The sequence below is a fragment of the Anticarsia gemmatalis genome, chromosome 9 (genome assembly GCF_050436995.1).
Source record: "Anticarsia gemmatalis isolate Benzon Research Colony breed Stoneville strain chromosome 9, ilAntGemm2 primary, whole genome shotgun sequence".
Classification (NCBI taxonomy): Eukaryota; Metazoa; Arthropoda; class Insecta; order Lepidoptera; family Erebidae; genus Anticarsia; species Anticarsia gemmatalis.
In genome coordinates this window covers 13,863,792-13,883,820 of record NC_134753.1, presented here as the reverse complement: position 1 = coordinate 13,883,820, position 20,029 = coordinate 13,863,792, and the positions used below count along the sequence as shown (strand labels likewise).

At 38.5% G+C, this 20,029-nt stretch overlaps 1 protein-coding gene across 1 annotated transcript; it reads right to left on the bottom strand.

Moving 5' to 3' along the window:
- Positions 1-215: 215 nt before the first annotated feature.
- Positions 216-19,728, bottom strand: lace (serine palmitoyltransferase long chain base subunit). The gene is made up of 9 exons (XM_076118310.1): positions 19,411-19,728; positions 14,759-14,950; positions 4,159-4,313; positions 3,266-3,479; positions 2,734-2,961; positions 2,237-2,468; positions 1,800-1,974; positions 1,343-1,513; positions 216-403 (listed from the first exon to the last, which is right to left on the bottom strand). Exons 1-9 carry the CDS (start codon positions 19,570-19,572, stop codon positions 286-288), a joined length of 1,647 nt encoding a protein of 548 aa, XP_075974425.1. The 5' UTR covers positions 19,573-19,728; the 3' UTR covers positions 216-285.
- Between the last annotated feature and the right edge of the window lie 301 nt (positions 19,729-20,029).

The following is a 20,029-nucleotide window of genomic DNA, read 5'->3' as shown; positions in this document are numbered from 1 at the left end:
CACTGCAAAGAATAAGGTTTTATCAGAGCTAGGAACTATTTTTTTTTGCAAATTACTACACATTCGATTTTTCTTAATGTTGTGTGTTCTGCACCGACAACGTGCACACATACGTGCACGTATATTCACACGCGAAATCGTACAACTTCAATCAGACAGAACATTATCAACATACGTAACTGTAAAATTAAATAAAAAAAAATAATAAGACAATATAGCGTGAGAAAATAATTTATTGAGTATAGCACGTGTACCGCGTGTACCACGTGGCACGTGTGAGTGTGTTCAGTGCTTGGGCCGCGGCAGGCGCGAGTAGCGCAGGCCCAGCTCGTCGGCCACGAGGCGCACGGCCTCCAGGCACTGGTCCAGCTGCGCGCGGGAGTGCGACGCCGACAGGCAGAACCTGCACGGTACAAGCACACAGTTTCAATACTAGCATCCTAGGCAGAATAGTAAACAAATAGTTTCAAGCGAAGATCTGTAGGCTCACTACCGGCTGTACTGTCGGGTATAAGCCTGCAGTGCTTCGTTATACCACGGGTGAATAGCCAGTGGCCTCGAAACAAAGAGAGGAAGTATGTGTAGTATAGACGTAGAGGAGGAATGATATTTTAATTGTGTATAAACAACATAGAAATAACGAAAATGGGGCAGGGGCCTTCACTATGCCCAGAAGAGAAATGATGCATTTTTAGGCATGAAAGTATGAAGTATAATTCAAAATTGTTGTCGAAATCTATAGATGGTGACTTTTGAAAAGTGATTTTCATTTTTATTAATATTTTATCGGATAGCGAACAAAAAACGAATGTATTGGTAAGTGTTGGTACAATTTCGAGTATACATTACATAAATAACAGCTTGTCTAATAATAATATGTAAAATATCGAGGACGATAAGATTAGATACCGCAGTTACTCATAACTCATACAGCTACATATTACTGCACGCCCTAATGTTTATTGCAATTTATAACACAAATCGTTCACGGTGATGAGTCACAGATAATTTAGGAGATTGCTGTGTAACCAATAGTCAGCAGATTTTAGTATGAACTGATAGATAAATTGATATATTTTGGAAATATTTAAAGAATTAGGTCATGTCTTTGCGGTTGATGGATAAATATAATGTTTTCTTCAGTGGGGACAGTAGCGGGTTTAAAAAAAAATGTACCTACGTCGTCGTCGGGACAGTCTAAGAAACTTTGGCGTGACAATCTAGATCTCTTTTAATAGTAATCGGATACGCTTAACAAAAAATAGGGTGGATTGGAAAAAAAATGTGGAGGCCTTTGCCAAGCAGTGGGACAGTACTGGCTAATAAAAATAAGTATAAGTACCGTATCCGCGCCTTGTTGAGCGGCGTGGCGGGGAAGCCCACGCCCACCGTGGCGATGTGGCGCGCCGTGAGTCTCTCCACCGTGGCCGCCATCTTGCTGAACGTGTACACCAGCATGGGCACCACGGGCGAGTCCGCGTGCCCGAACAGCACCACGCCCATCTCCGTCAGCCTGCACGCGACAACATATTTAGTTATTTACTGGGATTCTATTAAAGACTTAGTTATACATTAATTTAGAAGAAAAAAATAACTTCAGGATCAAAAGGACGACGACGATTTAGTGTGCAAATTTTGAGTATATTAGTCTGAAATCACGTCAGTGGTTTGGCGATATAATTATGTTCTGTCATATGTTTTCTCATTCCGAAATCAAAACTTTCGCTTTTGGCATCTTTAAAGGTCTTTTACATATTTTAGAAGGCGTAACGCATTATTGATAAAAGGGAACTGGTTACTTTTTCCGGAAGTAGTGCGTGTTGTCCCGGAGCTGCCTGACGCGCTCCTGGCCGGCGGGGGTGTCGAGCGCGCGCATGGCGGCCAGCACCTGCGCGGCCACGGGCGGCGCCATGGCGTGCGCGTACGTGTGCGCGTGGCCCGCCGCGCGCACCCACTGGATCAGCCGGGATGAACCTGGCGAAATACAGATATAAACATCAACAATTCTCCATAGAAGTTGGCAGAGACCAAAAAATGCCACTCGTTACGATTCTAACGCATCCATACATGTTGTCATACGACATGTTCTATAGTAAATTGCTTTCGTGATTGTGCGATATACGAGAACTTGTATCGTATTATTATCCCTTAATTGAATTAATCCAAATTCATAGACACCAATATAGACTCTCATAATTCTGTACTTAGCAAACAGTATAAAATATTAATAACATACCGGCGATGTACCCGCCGGCGGCGCCGAAGCTCTTGGTGAAGGTGCCCATGAGCACATCGACGTCACGGGGGTCGACCCCCGCGTGGTCCGTGACCCCCCGACCGCGCGGGCCCAGCGCGCCCACCGAGTGCGCCTCGTCCAGGTACAGCTGCAGGCCCAGCCGCTTCTTCAGCGCCACCAGCGCCTTCAGCGGGCAGATCGAACCTTCCATACTGTATACACCCTCCACTACCTGGAATGTACAACGTTTTTGTTACAAATATAAATCTTATGTGTCTAATGCTATCACATAGTTATTCTTAATTTAAGCGAAGCGGTTTAGAACGTTTAGTCTCTCTTTTGGTTCCGTAGTATGGTTCTGCGACGGCATCGATAGTGTTCATGTAAACTTTACGTCGTAGGGAGGTGTAGTTACGCTCCAGCACTACAGTTTACAGTCGTCTGAATAAATTTTAATATTCAGGCAAATGACTGCAGTGGTCTGTGTGTGCACTCACAATGACGATGTTCCTCCAAGTCCCCTCGGCCACGGCGGCGCGCGCCAGCGTCTCCAGGTGGCGCAGGTCGTTGTGGCGGAACACGCGCACGCGCGCGCCCGCCAGCCGCATGCCCAGGATCAGCGACGCGTGGTTGGCCTCGTCGCTCAGCGCCAGCGTGCCCGCGCCCAGCAAGCCCGGGAGTGCCAGCGTGTTCGTCGCGAACCCCATGCCTACCACTATCGCCGCCTGGAACGTACACAACGTGTTCTTTTATATCAAGACTTCCAAAACTACATATTCAAACAACAATAATAATTAACGAGCCCAGTAAAAGAAAGTCAAAATTGTAACCCTTAAACAAAATAATACCTGTAGAGCTCTCCATAATTCTTTAGCGAGGGTTACCCTAATATTATTACAGATTTTGGATTGTAGGAAGATGTCAATCTATTTGATGATGATAGTCCATCACAGCCTTCTGTAATACTTCAGCAGTACAAGTGGATAACGGAAGTGTGTGCTACAGTATTCAGTGTTTGGAAGGCTATACCTCAACGCCGAGGAACTTGGCGGTGTAGGCCTCGAGGTCCCGGTGCAGCTGCGTGTCGCCGAGCTCGGCGCGCGGCGCGGCCAGCGCCAGGCCCAGGCGCCGCGCCGCCGCCGCCACGTGCGGGCCCGTGCCGCCCGCGCCGCCCGCGCCCTCCGCGAACCCCAGGTAGTTGTACGAGCCCAGGTTGATGCAGCGCTGCTCCACGCCCGTGAACCTGCCGCACAACACACGCAATACATTAGTCATGTCGTTTAACACTATGTACTGACTATCGTATCAATAGCAGATCGCATGTTCGACGTGGAAACATAAAACGAAACCATAGATATATACAAATTATGCGGGGAAGTTGCAAAATCTTTCCAACTCTTATTTTTTATTGTTGAGTATTTAGACGTTTTCTTTGGGTCTGATATGGTATTCAACAGAATCTAATTAAACTAATATCAAGTTTACATGAGTCTAAACACGTATGGAATTATCAACAGGAGTGATACTATCTACTAACACAAAAATAAATATAAAACAAACTCTACCAACAGATTGAGTAAACTGAGCTTACTTTGTACCCATTATGTCCCATATCGTGTCTCGTTCAAACTTTTTATTTCTGAACATAATAAGAAAAAAAACTCGTAAATAAATATTTCAGAAGAAAAATTTAACAAACAAAAGTAAATGAAATAAAACCGTTTGCCTATAGCACATGAATAATGGCAACAAATTTAAAAATAATATATTCGTGAATCTTGCTTTAATCTAAATTTAATTGTCGAACAGGACGTACGTGAACACGCACGCTCGTGTGCCCGTACGTGCACGTTTGTACTAGACTATCTAAAGAATTTGTATTATTTGTAAAGTTATTGTGTAAATGTATTGTTTATGTTTACCTAAAGGTCCAGTTATGATCGTCACTGCAGCGCTCCTTGAGCGTGAGCTCGGCGCCGGGCGCGGAGCAGATGGGCCGGTTGAAGCAGTGGCGTACGCGCCGGTACACGTAGCGCGAGAAGAACTGCTCGAACGGGTCGTACAGCGGCGCGTACCCCTGCAAACACAACACATACAACATTACTACAGGAATTGTAGATATTAAAACAGTTACAAACAACAGCCCGCTAATTCAAAAGTGGAACGTTCCCAGAGTGTTTTTAAATTCACATGTACGCTTGGATAATTAAAGCCTTACCCTCTTATTTATAAACACACTATAAACCTATTTTAGTTAAAAAACTACTTTTTCATTTCGCTAAGGAGTGAAAAAAACATAACAGTTTATAAGCCTTTCATCACTTCATATTTTATATGAATAAGAGGCTAACTTAAAGGGAAGAACCGTACCCATCGTCGGAATCCGAAACAGGTAAATTTGATTTAGTGGAATCATGTTATAATTAGAGGATAATTCAAGCCCACCAGTGAATAGAGTGTCTATACATCAACTGAAATATCAAAATGTATTTTGCTTGTAAAACTAAAAGTAAGTTATTGCATAATAGTTAGTAGTTAACTAGTACTTTGAAATCAATCAAGGTGCGATCACGGCATATTTGACACATAGATAAGTAGCGCGTCGATTAGATACCGTTCCCCATTATATTGATACTCACTATCAGTACAACGGTAAGAGTACAGGAGACTCGAGTGTACTCGCACTCTACTCTTACACAATGAGTCATACATCGACGTACACAAACACTTCATGTTACGTACCCAAACGTCTTGGGAATTAATATGAGTCATGCACAAGTTTTAAGGAAATAACGATACCAATGATTTTAAGAAAAATACAGTCACATAGTACGACGGTGCATACTGTGTGGAAAAGAGATAGTGCTATCACCGATCTCCTCTCTCCCGGTTCACTCCGTTCCCGTAAACTCCTAGACATCATTAAGTCCGCCAGTCTGCATGTTCTACCACTGAATGCCACTCATCACAACACCGAAGGCGATGATACATGGTTGGACCTAATGATTACGTCTGCTCCCACCCTTGCCCCATTTTTTGGTCAATACCCTGCCCCTGGTTTCTCTCATCACGACCTAATTCATTTGTCCTATATCCTCAAACCTCCCAAATCCCGTCCCAAGGTTCTGTACAGACGCTGCTTTGGGCGTATGGACGTAACTAAATTGTGTAGCGACGCTGCGAAAATCGATTGGGAGCAGCTAACGACAGCCCACACAATCGATGACAAGTTAGGCATTTTTTACAAAGCTGTTATTGGGCTGTTTGACGTCCATGCGCCCGTCAGAAAAGTGAAACTCAAGCGACCGCCTGCTCCCTGGATGACTGAAGGAGTTCGTATGGCCATGAGGCGTAGGGATAGGGCATTCGCAAAGTTCCGCAGAGACCGCTGTGATGACAATTGGGTTCGGTTCAAAGTTGCAAGGAACAGATGCAATCAGATGGTACGCAATGCTAAACGCCGACACATTCTCAGTAATCTATCTTCTTCTTCCCCTGCTGATATCTGGAAGTTCCTTGGGACTCTAGGTATCGGCAAACACCGTAGTAACGATCCACAGTGCACGGTTGGTTTGGATGACATCAATACCCACTTCACTTCCTCTGTACCTTTGGATCACCAAACCAAATGCAACACCGTTCGTGCCCTGATGAATTTACCTCGACTAAATTTCGAATCCTTTTATTTTGCCCCAGTTACACCGGAAGATATTAAGAAGATTATCCTGTCAATTAAGTCCAATGCAGTGGGCGCCGATGGCGTTAGTCGTCATATGGTCGTCTCTGTCTTGGATCATCTGCTCCCCGCCATTTCCCATATCATAAATTTCTCCCTTACCTCTGGTACTTTTCCTTCTCTGTGGCGCAAAGCCTACATTCTACCGTTGCCAAAAACTCCTAATCCCTCAAGTCCAGCTCACTTCCGCCCCATATCGATTCTCCCTTTCCTCTCCAAAGTGCTTGAGGCCTGTGTACACAAGCAACTAACACAGTTTGTGCTTAATAACAACCTCCTTGACCCACTTCAATCTGGGTTCAGACCAGGTCATAGCACAACTTCCGCCCTCCTAAAAGTGACTGGCGATATTAGGGCAGGCATGGAGGATACTAAAGTCACCGTGGTGGCTTTGGTTGACTTCTCGAACGCCTTTAATACCGTCAGTCATGATATCCTTCTCGCCATCCTTTCCCATCTTAACATATCTTCCGGTGCGCTGGATTGGTTTTCCTCGTATCTTCAAGGACGCCAACAGTCGGTTCACATCGGTGAATCTTCATCGAGCTGGCGTGAACTCGACACTGGCGTCCCACAAGGCGGCCTCCTCTCTCCACTATTGTTTTCAATTTTCATTAATCTTGTGACTAAAAACCTTCAGGGAGCGTATCATCTGTATGCGGACGACTTGCAACTCTACTCGCAAGGAACAGTGGATTCTATAGCCTCAGTTGTCGCCACGTTAAATAACGACCTCGAGCATGTCAAGTGTTGGTCGATGAAATTCGGCTTGGCTGTTAATCCTACCAAATGCCAGGCTATAGTTGTAGGAAGTAATCGTAGCATTAGTAGGTTAGATACTATGCAGGTACCACCAGTTGTATTTAATAGCTCTACCATAGAACTGACAACTACCGTAAAAGATCTTGGCCTGTACTTGGACTCAACTTTAAGCTGGAGAGCCCAAGTTTCTAATGTTTGTAAAAGGGTCACTGGCATACTGAGGGCTCTTTATCGTCTTAAGAACTTTTTACCTTCTAGGACTAAAGCTATGCTTGTGCAGACCTTAATCTTCCCTCTGATCGACTATGGTGATGTGTGTTACTTTGACCTGAATGCAGATCTCCTCAACAAACTAGACCGTCTTCTTAACAACTGCATTCGATTCATCTTCAACCTCCGCAAGTATGATCATATATCTACTTATCGCTCCCAACTTAGGTGGCTGCCTATTCGTGAGCGTCGTCACTTACGTGCACTCACGACTCTCTTCTCTTTTCTCTCTTCTTCTACTCCCCCAGCCTACCTAACTCCCTACTTTCAATATCTGTGCGACAATCACAACCGTAACCTCCGTTCCTCAAACAATCTTCTTCTTCTATGTCCATCTCACACTTCTGGGTTTGTCAACTCTTCCTTTCCTGTCCAATCGGTTTTATTATGGAATGCGCTACCTCTTGAAATCAGGACGTCCACTAACCGTCATACGTTTAAGAGCAAAGTGCGGAATTTCTTGTTAAAACAAGTAGCAGAATCGTCACACTCGTCTTAGTTTTTATTTATGTATATTTATTATTCATAATATATATATTGTATAATTCAGTATATAGTTTATTTTATTATTTATTTATGTATATGGGTATATATATGTATTTAATATTTCTTATTTGTTAATCATTATGTATGTATAAACCTATCTATATTTAAGTACACGTACATACATGACCTTATTTTTATTTATTGGTAAACCTGGTTCTTAACTTCCTTTATTTTTATTTTTTTAAACACCTACTTCTTTCAATCTCTGCATCACCCTAAGGTAGACTGGTAGATAATGCCTTTGGCATTAAGTCCGCCTATATACACATGTATATGAAGTTTAAAATAAATAAATAAATAAATATATGGCATGTATAATTATATCCTTCTCTAACAATGGAATTTGGATAGCTGCAGAACGTTCAAGTTTTGCTATGGCTCCAGTTCATATATTTTCATGGAAATGCTTTTAAAATTAGTGTTTACATAGAGTGTATTCATAGTGATCGTAATAACGCCGCGGTTATAAATAAGTATGATTTATAATCAATTATTGATAGTAATGCAAGGTTGGTCGTTAAGAATAATGCGTTCAGGTATTAGTCAGATAAACTGAAATACTATTCACTTTATTGCAGTTCTCTGAAAGATATAAGTCTATATCGCTTAAATTGCAAAACCTTTGCTTAGTGAAGATTTTTAACTAAAAGGAGACGAACTTCTTGCTCTTCACAGGTCTTGTTACTGAACCGGAGGCAGCGACTAAGAATTTTTCTAAAGCATTTGATTAAATTAAACCTAGTACCTACACAGCTTCACCTGGAAATTAAACACGAGCTCTTGTGGTCAGTAGACAAATACACTCGATTTAACCCGAGACAGTCACTACATTTACTATTAGATACTAACATTATCAAAACGATTATGACTCATATAAACTGTAAACATTAGACATTCCTGTAAGCTGGACATACTAACACATCGCTCAGTATGCACAATTAGTAGATAAGTATCGTGACACAAAGTATGAGGCGATAAGCGGTAATCCGTCATTATCTCCACAATAAAACAATGTGGGCGTCTCAATATCTCCAAGGTAATTGACTGTGATAACATCAATTATGCTAATCCTTGAAAATAGATAGTTCTTTCAGCAGGTATCAGCAAGCATTTGAAATGGCAGCTGGGTTGTTGTCCTGGCCCCTAGTTCCTGAATTAAATACGTGGTACCAGCCTTAGCGCTGATTCTTAAAATAATATTATAATATTTTTATTTGTAGTAAATAGGGTTACATGAACATGTGAAATAAAATAAATGGCCAAGCCTATTTAGACGCTTCAAGCAGCATAAAAAAGTAAAACCAATTTGTAAACTATGTTTGACAATTACTAGAAACGTTACTGGAAACAATATTTACGAGTGAAGTTTAATTTATGCTAATATGTGTGAGAGCTGTCGTGTGTTACTTATTATCACGTGGCGCCTCTCGTACTATTAAAGTAAAATTATTATTTTGATTGATTTTGGGTACAATCAGCTATGTTGCGCTAGAGTCATAGCAGTCGTAGATGAATGGCTGCTGGTGGTGTTTGAAACATATCTTCTTGCCTCGGAAAGCCCAGAAATCAGTCTTATTCTTCTAAAAACAGGCATACAGTCAGGACGAGGGTCTAAAGACGGGTCAAACCCACACTAAATACTCTGGATATTAAAATGAAAGTAAGAGTTTTCTTCTCTTCTCTTGTAAAGTGGCTAACATAACAAGTATAACAGCTGATTGTTACGATATGTTTGTAAGTCAGTGTGTTGTGCAACAGGCGCGGCGCGTGCGCCACTTGCCACTGCGCTAATGATGCTAACGAAACAGCGTAACATCGTACGAGTGTACTCGAAACTCAGTGCGTTTAGTACAATACATTTAACATACGGTATTCAGTTCCATTGAAACTTCCAAAGACTTTAGGTATTTGAACTCTTAGTGCTGGTAATTTTTTCTATGACGTGGAGAGCACGTAAAGACTTACTATTCCCTCATTGACCAATGGAAGGTTAGATAATATAGTGTGTCTGTAGCAATCTATACATATGAACAAAAACTTCAGAGCTTTAAGTTAATCAATGAACTGTTGGTACTGACTGAATATGGGTCAAGAGGACAATACTAGGTACACAATTACATTACCTAGTTCACTTGTATCTGTTCCGGGGAATATTTGTTAAACTATGCGGTAATGACCCTAATGACGGTAATGAACAAGGAACATCGTGGTTGGATAATCCATACCTACATCGAGAAAGGGAAACATTTCCTTCCTCAAATTCCCGCCACCTTCCTGTTATGTGGACATTGAACGAGCCGACGACAGCCGTAGAAAAAAGCGGTTTTCTCTCAGTCCTTTTGTTGGTTAGTTTGGAACCCAAAACTTAATGATATAGAGAATGTACTTGTGTATACTTACTGTGCACACGCTTGGACATTATAAAGAAAGACCTACACAATTTGTTGGTTTTAATGAAACTGGCCGCCGTAGTTGAATATAGGTCAGGAGAACATTAGTTTAGAGACCAGGGCTGCAGTGATCGACGAGGGTTTCCTTTTGCAGGGAATAATAAGGTAATATTGGAATCAAAATATTGCTTACACGCATAAGGAATGTCTTTAACTATTGTGTACGTCATAGTTCAATAGTTCAAGGCTCTAGTTGACTGCTTGCGGGGAAATCATACAGGAAGACGATTAAGGGAAAATCTATGACACGACTAAGAAGAAAACAACTAATTAACAATATATTATACTTCCTTACAAATAAGGGATAATTACTATTGAATAAAGATTTATTAGAACAATATACAACTTGTTACACAGATAACATCAGCGATGTCCTGAAAAAATGCTCCTATAGGCATGGTAAGATGTATAGATGTGAATGAGGCAAGGGGACTTTGTAAGGATTGTAGCAAGTGGTGTTCTTTGGTCTCTGCCTACCCCTATGAGAAAAAAGAAAAAGGGGAAATTTTATGTGTATGTATGCAAGTTGGCCTGAAACTAGTGACCGTATTTCTATGACCTCTATACGTCCAATAACGCAAACGTTAATGACAAAAAAGCAACAAAATTTGGAGGTCGTATCGCTTCGTGTGACAAGCGCAGTAGTGTCTCAACTGTCAGCTGATCTGCGATTATTCGCGTGGCCTCCACACTGACATCACTATTTAACTATCAAAATGCTGAATATTCGACAAATAAGTGTTTACGTAGTGTTGAACGTAAATACTAAAGTATAATCTATACTATTATTATAAAATTGTAGAGCTTGTTTGTTTGTTTATTCGCTCTAATCACTACTGGTGCGAATTAAAAAATATTTTAGTGTTGGGTAGCCTTTTTATTGAAGAAGGCTTAATAACATCACGCTACAAATAGGAGCTGAGTACCAGTAAAAAATGTTACATAAACGGGGAAAATTATGACCCATTCTCTCTTACGTGACTCAAGCGAAGTTGCACGGGTCAGTTAGTCAAAAATAATGGAAATAACTCAAAAACAATTATAATAATTGCTAAAGCAATAATATCTAATTTGCTTTTTAATAAGGCTACTCCCACACTAACACTAGGAAATATGCATTAATATCTTAACAACATACAAGTTATTCGATTCGTGCAAACATAATTTGGTGATATACTTGAGTATGGATAATGTGGACATTCCTTCATAGTTTTTGATTGAGTATAAACGACGTGAACACGTCTAATAGAGCTCTCTATGTTGTTCGGTTCGTGTGCACTGATTGCACTCATGTGCTTGTACACTGTTCAACGTATGTGGAGCGAATACGAATGCACACAGAGTGGCGTTCACGCACATGTAAATGTACTGTAAAGCAATTATACAGGTTGAAAACAGGAGGATCATGCCAACGTCGATATAAAACCACGTCTTTTTTTTAACCCATCACTGTTCCACTGCTGATGTTTTCCAGAGGCTTTTCTTGCTAGCCTTCCATATCACGAGATTCACCTAAGGGTATCTTTGCTAACAAGAGTTCCCAATATAATAGACGTGTTTATATACACGGCAGTACGTAAAAGACACTGATTAATAATAATCGTCTAGGCCAAATGAAGTCATTGCTTTTTGTTACGTTTATATTTCATTGCCAAATAACGTCATATCGCTTAAAATATAGTCTTGACGCTTTATGTAGATTCAAAATTGCATTCTGTGTAAACGGTTACCCGTCTATGGGCTTTCACCGTCAACGGTACTTTACTTCACCGTCCCTTTGCCGAATAGTGTATACTATCAGTGATTCTCTTTATCAGTATTTAACTGACGTACGTATGCGACTACCCAGCATAATAATATCTCACCGCCCTTCATTGACAAATCAAAAAGTACTATAACTATTTAAAATAACGGCTACTAATCAAACGGCACTGAACTATTTCAACGTTTGTTCGTTCCACATACACATTGTTCATACAATAACACTTGTAACACAGATACACGGACGAATTAATTCTCGCTCCCATCAACTAATTATATCGCCATCGTTCACAACCTGCGCTGCGTTTGTGCAATCATAGACCATAGACCATGATTTACTCAAAAAAAGTTTAAATTGAGCTCATTAATTGGTTAATAACAGGTATATTAAATAAATCCTATACATTTTCATATTTTTTTAATTTTAAACCTTACAGGAGGTAAGGTATTGGTCTATTGGTATTATTTAACACTAGCCGCCGGCCGTTTAAACAGTTATTTTACAATTAAACATTCCTCTTGAATCACTCTATCTTTTAAAAAAACCGCACCAAAATCCGCAGTGTAGTTTTAAAGATCTAAGCATACATAACTACAGACATAGGGACAAACGCGGGAAGCGAGTTTGCTTTATACTATGTAGTGATATTTCAAATATTGTATTTGTGTTGTCTTACATAAAAATATAGTTAAAATGTTATAAATAGCTGCTCTAGATAGCGCAGTGCGCTGTGACGTTTCCTTTCGATATCCCGCTACCGTTACAGTAATGTGAAAAGAAAGCTAGCCACACTACAGACACATGCGCAGCAAGTTCAGTTCAAACCGTCATCAGAGCGCAAATAATAGTGTCAGTAGTCCGTTATGGTAGAAGAAGAAAAATAAATGTGACGATCCGTCGTCTATAAAAGGGCTTGCGAGCTCACTCTGGGCTCTCTTTACCATAGGGTTCACTAGCTAAGGGGTACCTCTGCCCGTTTGTATGATCAAGCAGTATTGTTTTCACTATTCTGTCTATAATTCATTGTTGACGTAGTTAATTAGGTTGCATGTTTAAAGAGCTTGTTATTTTGCCAAAGATTGTGACTAATAGGAATAAAATCCACTTCTGGTTTTCCTAAGAATAATATTATTTCAATTGTATCTTGAAAATGTATACTAGCGGCTACAGGAACGTCAACAATGATACCAATACTCATGTTTCCTGGTGTAGAGCTTAACTTTCTGTATATGACGATTTTATTTTATTGAATCAAATGTAATTAATGCAAAAACTGGACTACTGCAGACATTTGTACAGTGACACACTACAGTCATAACTGTTGAAAGATAGTATAAAGAGATAGCATTCACCGTAGTCAACACAAAAAATATACAATGAAAATATAGCCATTAAATGAGTTAAACTTAAAATTTTACAGAAATAATGTTTAACACATTATTTCTGCAAAATAAGGTTTAACTTCAAAGTATGCTTTACTGTTTAACAACATTGCAAAGTTGTAATAAAGTAATGATTCAGTGTTAACAATGTTCGTGGTACGGTAGCACAGGTTATTGTTGTCTCGATAAGGAACACTCGGCTATCCATTTTGGCATTCGATGTATTCCGATTACCAATGTAAATGCTACTCTAAAACGTTTCTATAAATAAGATCCTTTGTACACATCACAAGACATTTTTCGAACAATTTTAATGATATTAGTACGAATACGTGCTTTGTATTTCGTAAAAGTACTGTATCTGTAAGTAAATATATTTTTGAAGTTTAGAACAATATGTTTTCTCTATATTTTCAAAAGTAATACTAGAGTATAATTAAGTAGTTTAATTTAAACATTTATTCACGACCAAATTAGAATAAATTATACTTTTAGCCGAACTAATTAGCGGCAAATTCGTCAGTCAAAGTCTACTCTCCAAGTAGAAGCAAGTCATAACCGAGACTTTATACAAAATAACTCACTAACGAGTAAAATACGACGATAAAAAGTGTACACAAACATTAGCACGTGAGTATTGTATAAGATGATATAATCACTAGTATCAGCTGGTACGATCTCCACCGTCGGCTATCGTACTCAACAACTTTTTGCACAAAAACTAATAACATTATGTTAATGAGCATATAATTAGTGTTATATTTTTATAAAACGTTATTTAACTGAGCGTGACTGATATTGTACAGTGTACAATACTTATTGTTTTTGTTTTTAATAATACCTTTTTTGTATTAATTGTTATTATCATTATTAACTCGTTCAACAAGTGTTTATAAACGAGTTTGGAAATATTCACATTGAAAACCGGTAATACAGAGCATTTATAATTGGTTAAGATTAATGTATGGGTAAAACATCGATTGTGCAATAGTAATGTAACAGAAATAAAAATAATAATACGTACTAATGTCCAACTTGATTAGTGAACTATTCTTTTTAACCCCCGACGTAAAAGGAGGGGTGTTATAAGTTTGACGTGACTGTCTGTGGCATCATAAGTCCCGAACGGAAGCAGTGATTTCAATTTAGTTTTTTGTAAATACTTGTCATTCATTAAATAATCATAATCGCACAATTATAACAACCTTTAATTTTATTTATTTTTCTATTGAAGTATTTTATTTATATAAATATAATAATGTTTAATAATTGCTAGTTAACGGCGCGTGAAATGCACTGATTAAGGTGATCGTCAAGCCTTAGTGCATTGGCACTAGACGATGTACCGTGGATTCTCACAAGTTATCACTATTAATCAAAGTATCGGGACATTAACAGGTTTGTTTACTTTCTCAACCTCTTGTCAAGAAACGTATGTTTATGGTTCTTATCACATGTCGGGCTAACAATATTAACCAGCGAATGGAAAATGCAACCTGCGACGAAACGTCGGGTAATTCAAGGTAAAATGCAAACATGCATTTTAAAAGGTAAAATGCATGTTCGCGCTTATGAGTTTAAAAGTTGTGATGTCTATGCTGTGTTTGAACATACCTCTCTATTTTTCTCAGTGGCGACCTTAGGTTTGAAGAGCAGCTGGTTGACGAAGCCGAGGAACATGAGGATGTAGAGGCCGAGGTGCGTGAGCGCCGCCGTCAGCAGCGTGCACTTCTCGAACGAGCCCGGGAACGTGTCGAACTCGCTCCAATCCATCTTTGGTATGCCTCCGCCTTTAGCTGGAGATTTCTGCAATACAAACAAACGTATACTTTATTTGGGCGTAGTACTCGGAACTGATGGTCCTGTACAACATGTATGGATGTGAAAGAATCAGGAGACGTTCGTAGCAAGTGGCGTTCTTTAGTCGCTGCTAACCTCTGAACGAAGACAATGTTCTTTATGTATATGCATTGTTTCATCATGAGATTTTACATAACGAGAGAAAACCTGCTCAGTTCTTCAAATATTTTTGACGATAACGCCTCTTCTGCTAACTAGGTTAAATAGCACTTGACCAGCTCGGCTGAATTAAATATTTTACATAAGCCTACACGAGGTCCTTAGTTTTGCAGTGATTGATTGAGACGTCGACATAACAAATGTGTTCACCGACCACAAGGTATTATGTAGAAGCGACATGACGCTGTTACTTTAAAATAAATAACACTTTGCCACTAAATGTTGACTTATCACAAGACGTCAAACTGTACCTACATGCTTGCTACATTCACCTATAAAATAAATGGAAATCTCCATATTGGCAGGGCAGTTAATAAAATATAGTTATAACTAGCTGACCCGCGCAACTTCGCTTGCGTCACATAAGAGAGAATGGGTCAGAATTTTCCACGTTTTATAACACTTTTTACTGTTACTCTGCTCCTATTGGTCGTAGCGTGATGATATAATATATGCCTTTTTTCACGAAAAATATATCAAAATTATTTAAATATCTCCTAATATAACGAAGTCATGCTAATGCATATCCGCCATTAAAACAGTTGCCATGACAACGGAATTTAGTTAATTAAATGTCATTATAATATTGATTATTCGCGACTTAATTGGCCACCTGAATTTTCCCGGGAAATGCGTCATGGGTAAAAAGTAGCCTATGTCCTTTCTCGGGTATCAAAATATCTCCATACCAAATTTCATGCAAATTGGTTCAGTAGTTTAGGCGTGATTGAGTAGCAGACAGACAGACAGACAGACAGACAGACAGACAGAGTTACATTTGCATTTATAATATTAGTATGGATGTAAAGGGAGTTGTTTCTGTACAATACAGTGTGTGAACAGTGGGCGGGTCCAGGGCGTGGAGTGCTAATATACGCGGCCATCATGTAAATTACGACCGTGCAGCACAAAGCGATATGCTTCTTACATTTTAAAACTTATGAATAACGACAGTGTAATCCTTTTGAGATGCAAATGTACTTCCATTTTAAAACTACAATTCATATGGAAATATATAAATGTAATCCATATTTCAAAGCTTAAACAAAGGTCCCTGGTGTCTGGAAAGTGGTAAAACTACAATAATTTTATCAATCTGAAACTTTGCATATTATAAAATTAGGCATCAATGTCGTCTCCATTTACCTACAATAAGGTTTTTTCCTATTTGTACACTCGTGACATTTCTTTGTTTACTCTATGAGAAAGTACAAAGTAAGCGTTTGTTTGCTCTAAACGACAAGTGGTTGAAATTTGATCTGTAGGTACTTATTACTTAGTAAATGTTGTCTTCGTGTTCTAAGAAATACATTTTACACCATACATCCACTGATTTAAATGTATGCGAACTCTATTACATTTCATCTGTGATCTCGTAAACAATTTATTTTAAGAAACCTGGTTGGTAGTTAGCTTTCACGGTCGGAACAAAGCATGTGCAGTATTAGTACATTATTATGTATTATATCGCAGTTTTATCATAATCGATTAGTGTTGCGTTACTCGGAACTAACAACATAATAGTTTAACGCCTCATTCATAATGCTACATCAGAAATTATTGTATGCACCAGAACTATCGGCCAAGTGGAGAAATATATGAATTCCAAATCTTGTACAAACCACTTTCTACTTGATACTTCTCCCAGAAGCAAAGATTTTACGAATAAAATATTTGAAAGGTAATGACTTCAGTTCTGTCAGCATGAGTTTTGGGGATGTAGGAATCTTACTTATTAACTGGTGTACGTCAATTTGGTAGCCACCATGCAGTACATTGCTGCTTTGGCGTACTGCATTAATCATCAATATTTTATTATGTATTCAATTTTTAATTGAATTTACATATGAAGTTGTCAAATACACACACGCAAACTTTCAGATCATTTAATATTGATTGCAGTAGGTACGTATCTATACAATGAACGTCGTTCAGACAAAATTGATCATTCTGTTTAATGTAACATTTGTTTATTGTTTACCTCTATCTGATAGCAAATCTTATCAGCGGCTAAACTACGCGGATTTTAATACATTTGGTAGTTTAAATGTATACCGGATATAAAACATCGTTTTGATAAGGATCATAGTTTGATGTGAAGTATGTCAGTTGTCAGTCAAGGCTGGTCGTTGGTCAATGAGTCGCGGTCGCCCACGAGACGCGCCCACCCTCCACCATCACGTGTCTCATGCTACCACCTACTGCGTCACCATAGCACTATTTACTTACATTGTTATGAAGGAATAGGCACAGGCGTAACACATAATTTAGTTTTATACTGCACTTCTTATTGACCCTACATTCTAAACAGGCGATATTTTCGATGTCTGTTTTATAGGCTATCATAAGTGTCTGTATTTGACCTAAATGAATAAATTATTTTGATAAAAATCAGTCCCAATATTTTGATGCAAAATCAGTCGCACTTCGCGAGAAAGTTTCCTGTCTCAGAAATAATTATCGTTCAGTCAATTTCTTCATAATTCGTGTACTTAGCGGTGTTGAGAGGACAGAGTGCTTCTCCACGGTAATGCGTAGGTATCAGTGAGTAGATGTAGCGAACATTACGTGTACTGATAACGTGCTCGTACGATCGTGGTAATGGCGATAAAACAAACCGCGCCGCTTGTACAACAGTGTAGGATGCTCTGGACACTGTTTTAAGTGCACACTTTGCTGAAATTTTGTGATATACTTGAGCAATTGATTAGTAATTTTGTTATTTGGTTTATTATATACTTTTTTGTTTTAATAAATCTATAATTAACTGTGGTAGATTGCAATACTGTGTAAAGTTGTTTTGTTTTGTGATTTTAGTGCTGTCAATACAGTGATGAAGGTCATATCCCTATTTTAGTTAGTTGTTATCCTGTATTCTGTATCCTCAAAACCTATTTTTTATAAACGAATCTTTGATATTAGGCTTTCAATAAATATACACATTGTCTTAACTAACAAGTAATTGACATAAATAGGATGTGAGCTGAAAATTTAACTAATGAGTTAACTGTAGCAGTAAGTATCTAAGTACTGGGATGCATACACAACATGTTATCCATATTGAATACATGACTTTTAATAAATTCTTATCACATAGTTTCATGGTCACAGTCGGCAAGTTTTGTCAACTCATATGCATAGTTGTGTGACAAGATCTTTACATATATTTGATTCTTACCAACATAACAGTTTTCAAACACCACAGATTTATACACTGTCTCTTTATATATAGAGTTAAGACACTTTTACATTTACAGCTTTGTAGTTCACAAAAATATGGACATTATGTATTCATAAAAAAAAGAACTCTGAAACAATTGACATTCTGCTGACAGTCAAGGAACTGACATCTCAAAGGTCTAGGTTACAGTTTAACAAATTGAAATATTTTTTCACAATTTCAGTAAAACTTTTACAATAGCAACCAAGGTGAAACCAGTTAAAATAACACAAGAAACAACAAAGTTACTTTTCTTAATCTCCTATTTCCGGAAATATAATAATACTCTGGACTTCCCCACATTTAACTACAGGAATGAGTTATAACTGTAAGTAGTCAGATGTCTAGATCTATTAATAATTATCTTGTACACTGCACTTGTGACTGAGTTCATGTTTGTTTACTAACAGTTAACTGTCTCCTATTCATATTTAATTTATTTCTTCATTGTTAACTTTACATTCATAATAGTTAAAAACTTTGTAAGTTAAGAGTAACCCTGTTCATCAACTCAAAAGTTATCTCATACTTTAAATTATTTTTATGGTTCACATTAAAAACTTCGTCTAGATAATAGTTAACAGCTTTTAATACTAAGAGACAAAAATTACAGGGGTAGGACAATTTTTGATAATAATCGTGTTATACTTAAATCATGTTTAACTAGGTTGTAAAACAAACTTTGTCCCAGTTTTCCTAAATGAATGTGGGTCTAAAACTATGTAGTAGCTTGTGTTATACTGAGGCCAATTGAGGTGTTCAATCAATCAACAATGATATTGCGGCCTTGGGGAGCTGAGCTTTGATTTACAATCTACAGTGACTACTACACAGCACTGAGTGGCGGGAGAGTCCCGGACCAGCGTGGGCCACCGGGACGCCGCTGTCTCGCGCAGCTCAGCGCTCCTACAGCCTGCTCGTGCTCGCGCCCGTCACCGAGGGGCGTGTCGTACGATAGGAACCGGCGAAACTGAACATCGTCACTAACATTTCACTAGGTTATAAAAATAAATGAAAATCTACTCACATTTATACCATTACTTAAATATGTAGAATTCACGTAACCATTTTTGTGACTGTTCACTTTTCCATTTAGTAACTTTTCCTCTTTTCCATTACATTCCTGTGGTATTTTCTTTGAGTTAATTACACTCGTGTCAACACAACCGTTCACTACAGCCGCCGCCATCCTTGTGGTTGATTATTTTAAACAACACACTATCGTGCAGCTATGATTCCGCTGGATTTCCTGTCAGGCATTTGTTATACAAACGTTTGAAATTGTGAACGTCGATGAAAATGAAATAACATAAAGCCATGAAAGCGCTATGTTTTAGAGAAACTATCACTGCTTTATCGACTTTTGACAGATAGCCATTTGACAGAACCGCACTGAGACGCACTGCAGAATTCCGTTCTGAAATAAATCTTTAAATTAATTACACGTAAGATTTTTTATTGGTTAATTAAAATTAATGAATATTAGCTATTTTTTGGTAAAAATAACAATAATTTTATGAAAGAAACAAATGGATTTATTTAATCAATCAATGTTTAACAACTCATAATACCTATATCTTTTTTAGCGTGCCACAAAGTATTTATTTTCCGTGAAAGACTTTCCTTTAGCTCCTTACCCAAAAAAT

Bases quoted from the DNA above. Each gene is read 5' to 3' on its own strand.
- lace (XM_076118310.1), bottom strand. From the start codon at position 19,572: ATGGCGGCGGCTGTAGTGAACGGTTGTGTTGACACGAGTGTAATTAAC. The intron at 14,951-19,410 runs GTGAGTAGATTT...TTTGTATTGCAG, and splicing joins ATTTAAGTAATGGTATAAAT to AAATCTCCAGCTAAAGGCGG. The intron at 2,962-3,265 runs GTATAGCCTTCC...TGTACGTTCCAG, and splicing joins CCAAGTTCCTCGGCGTTGAG to GCGGCGATAGTGGTAGGCAT.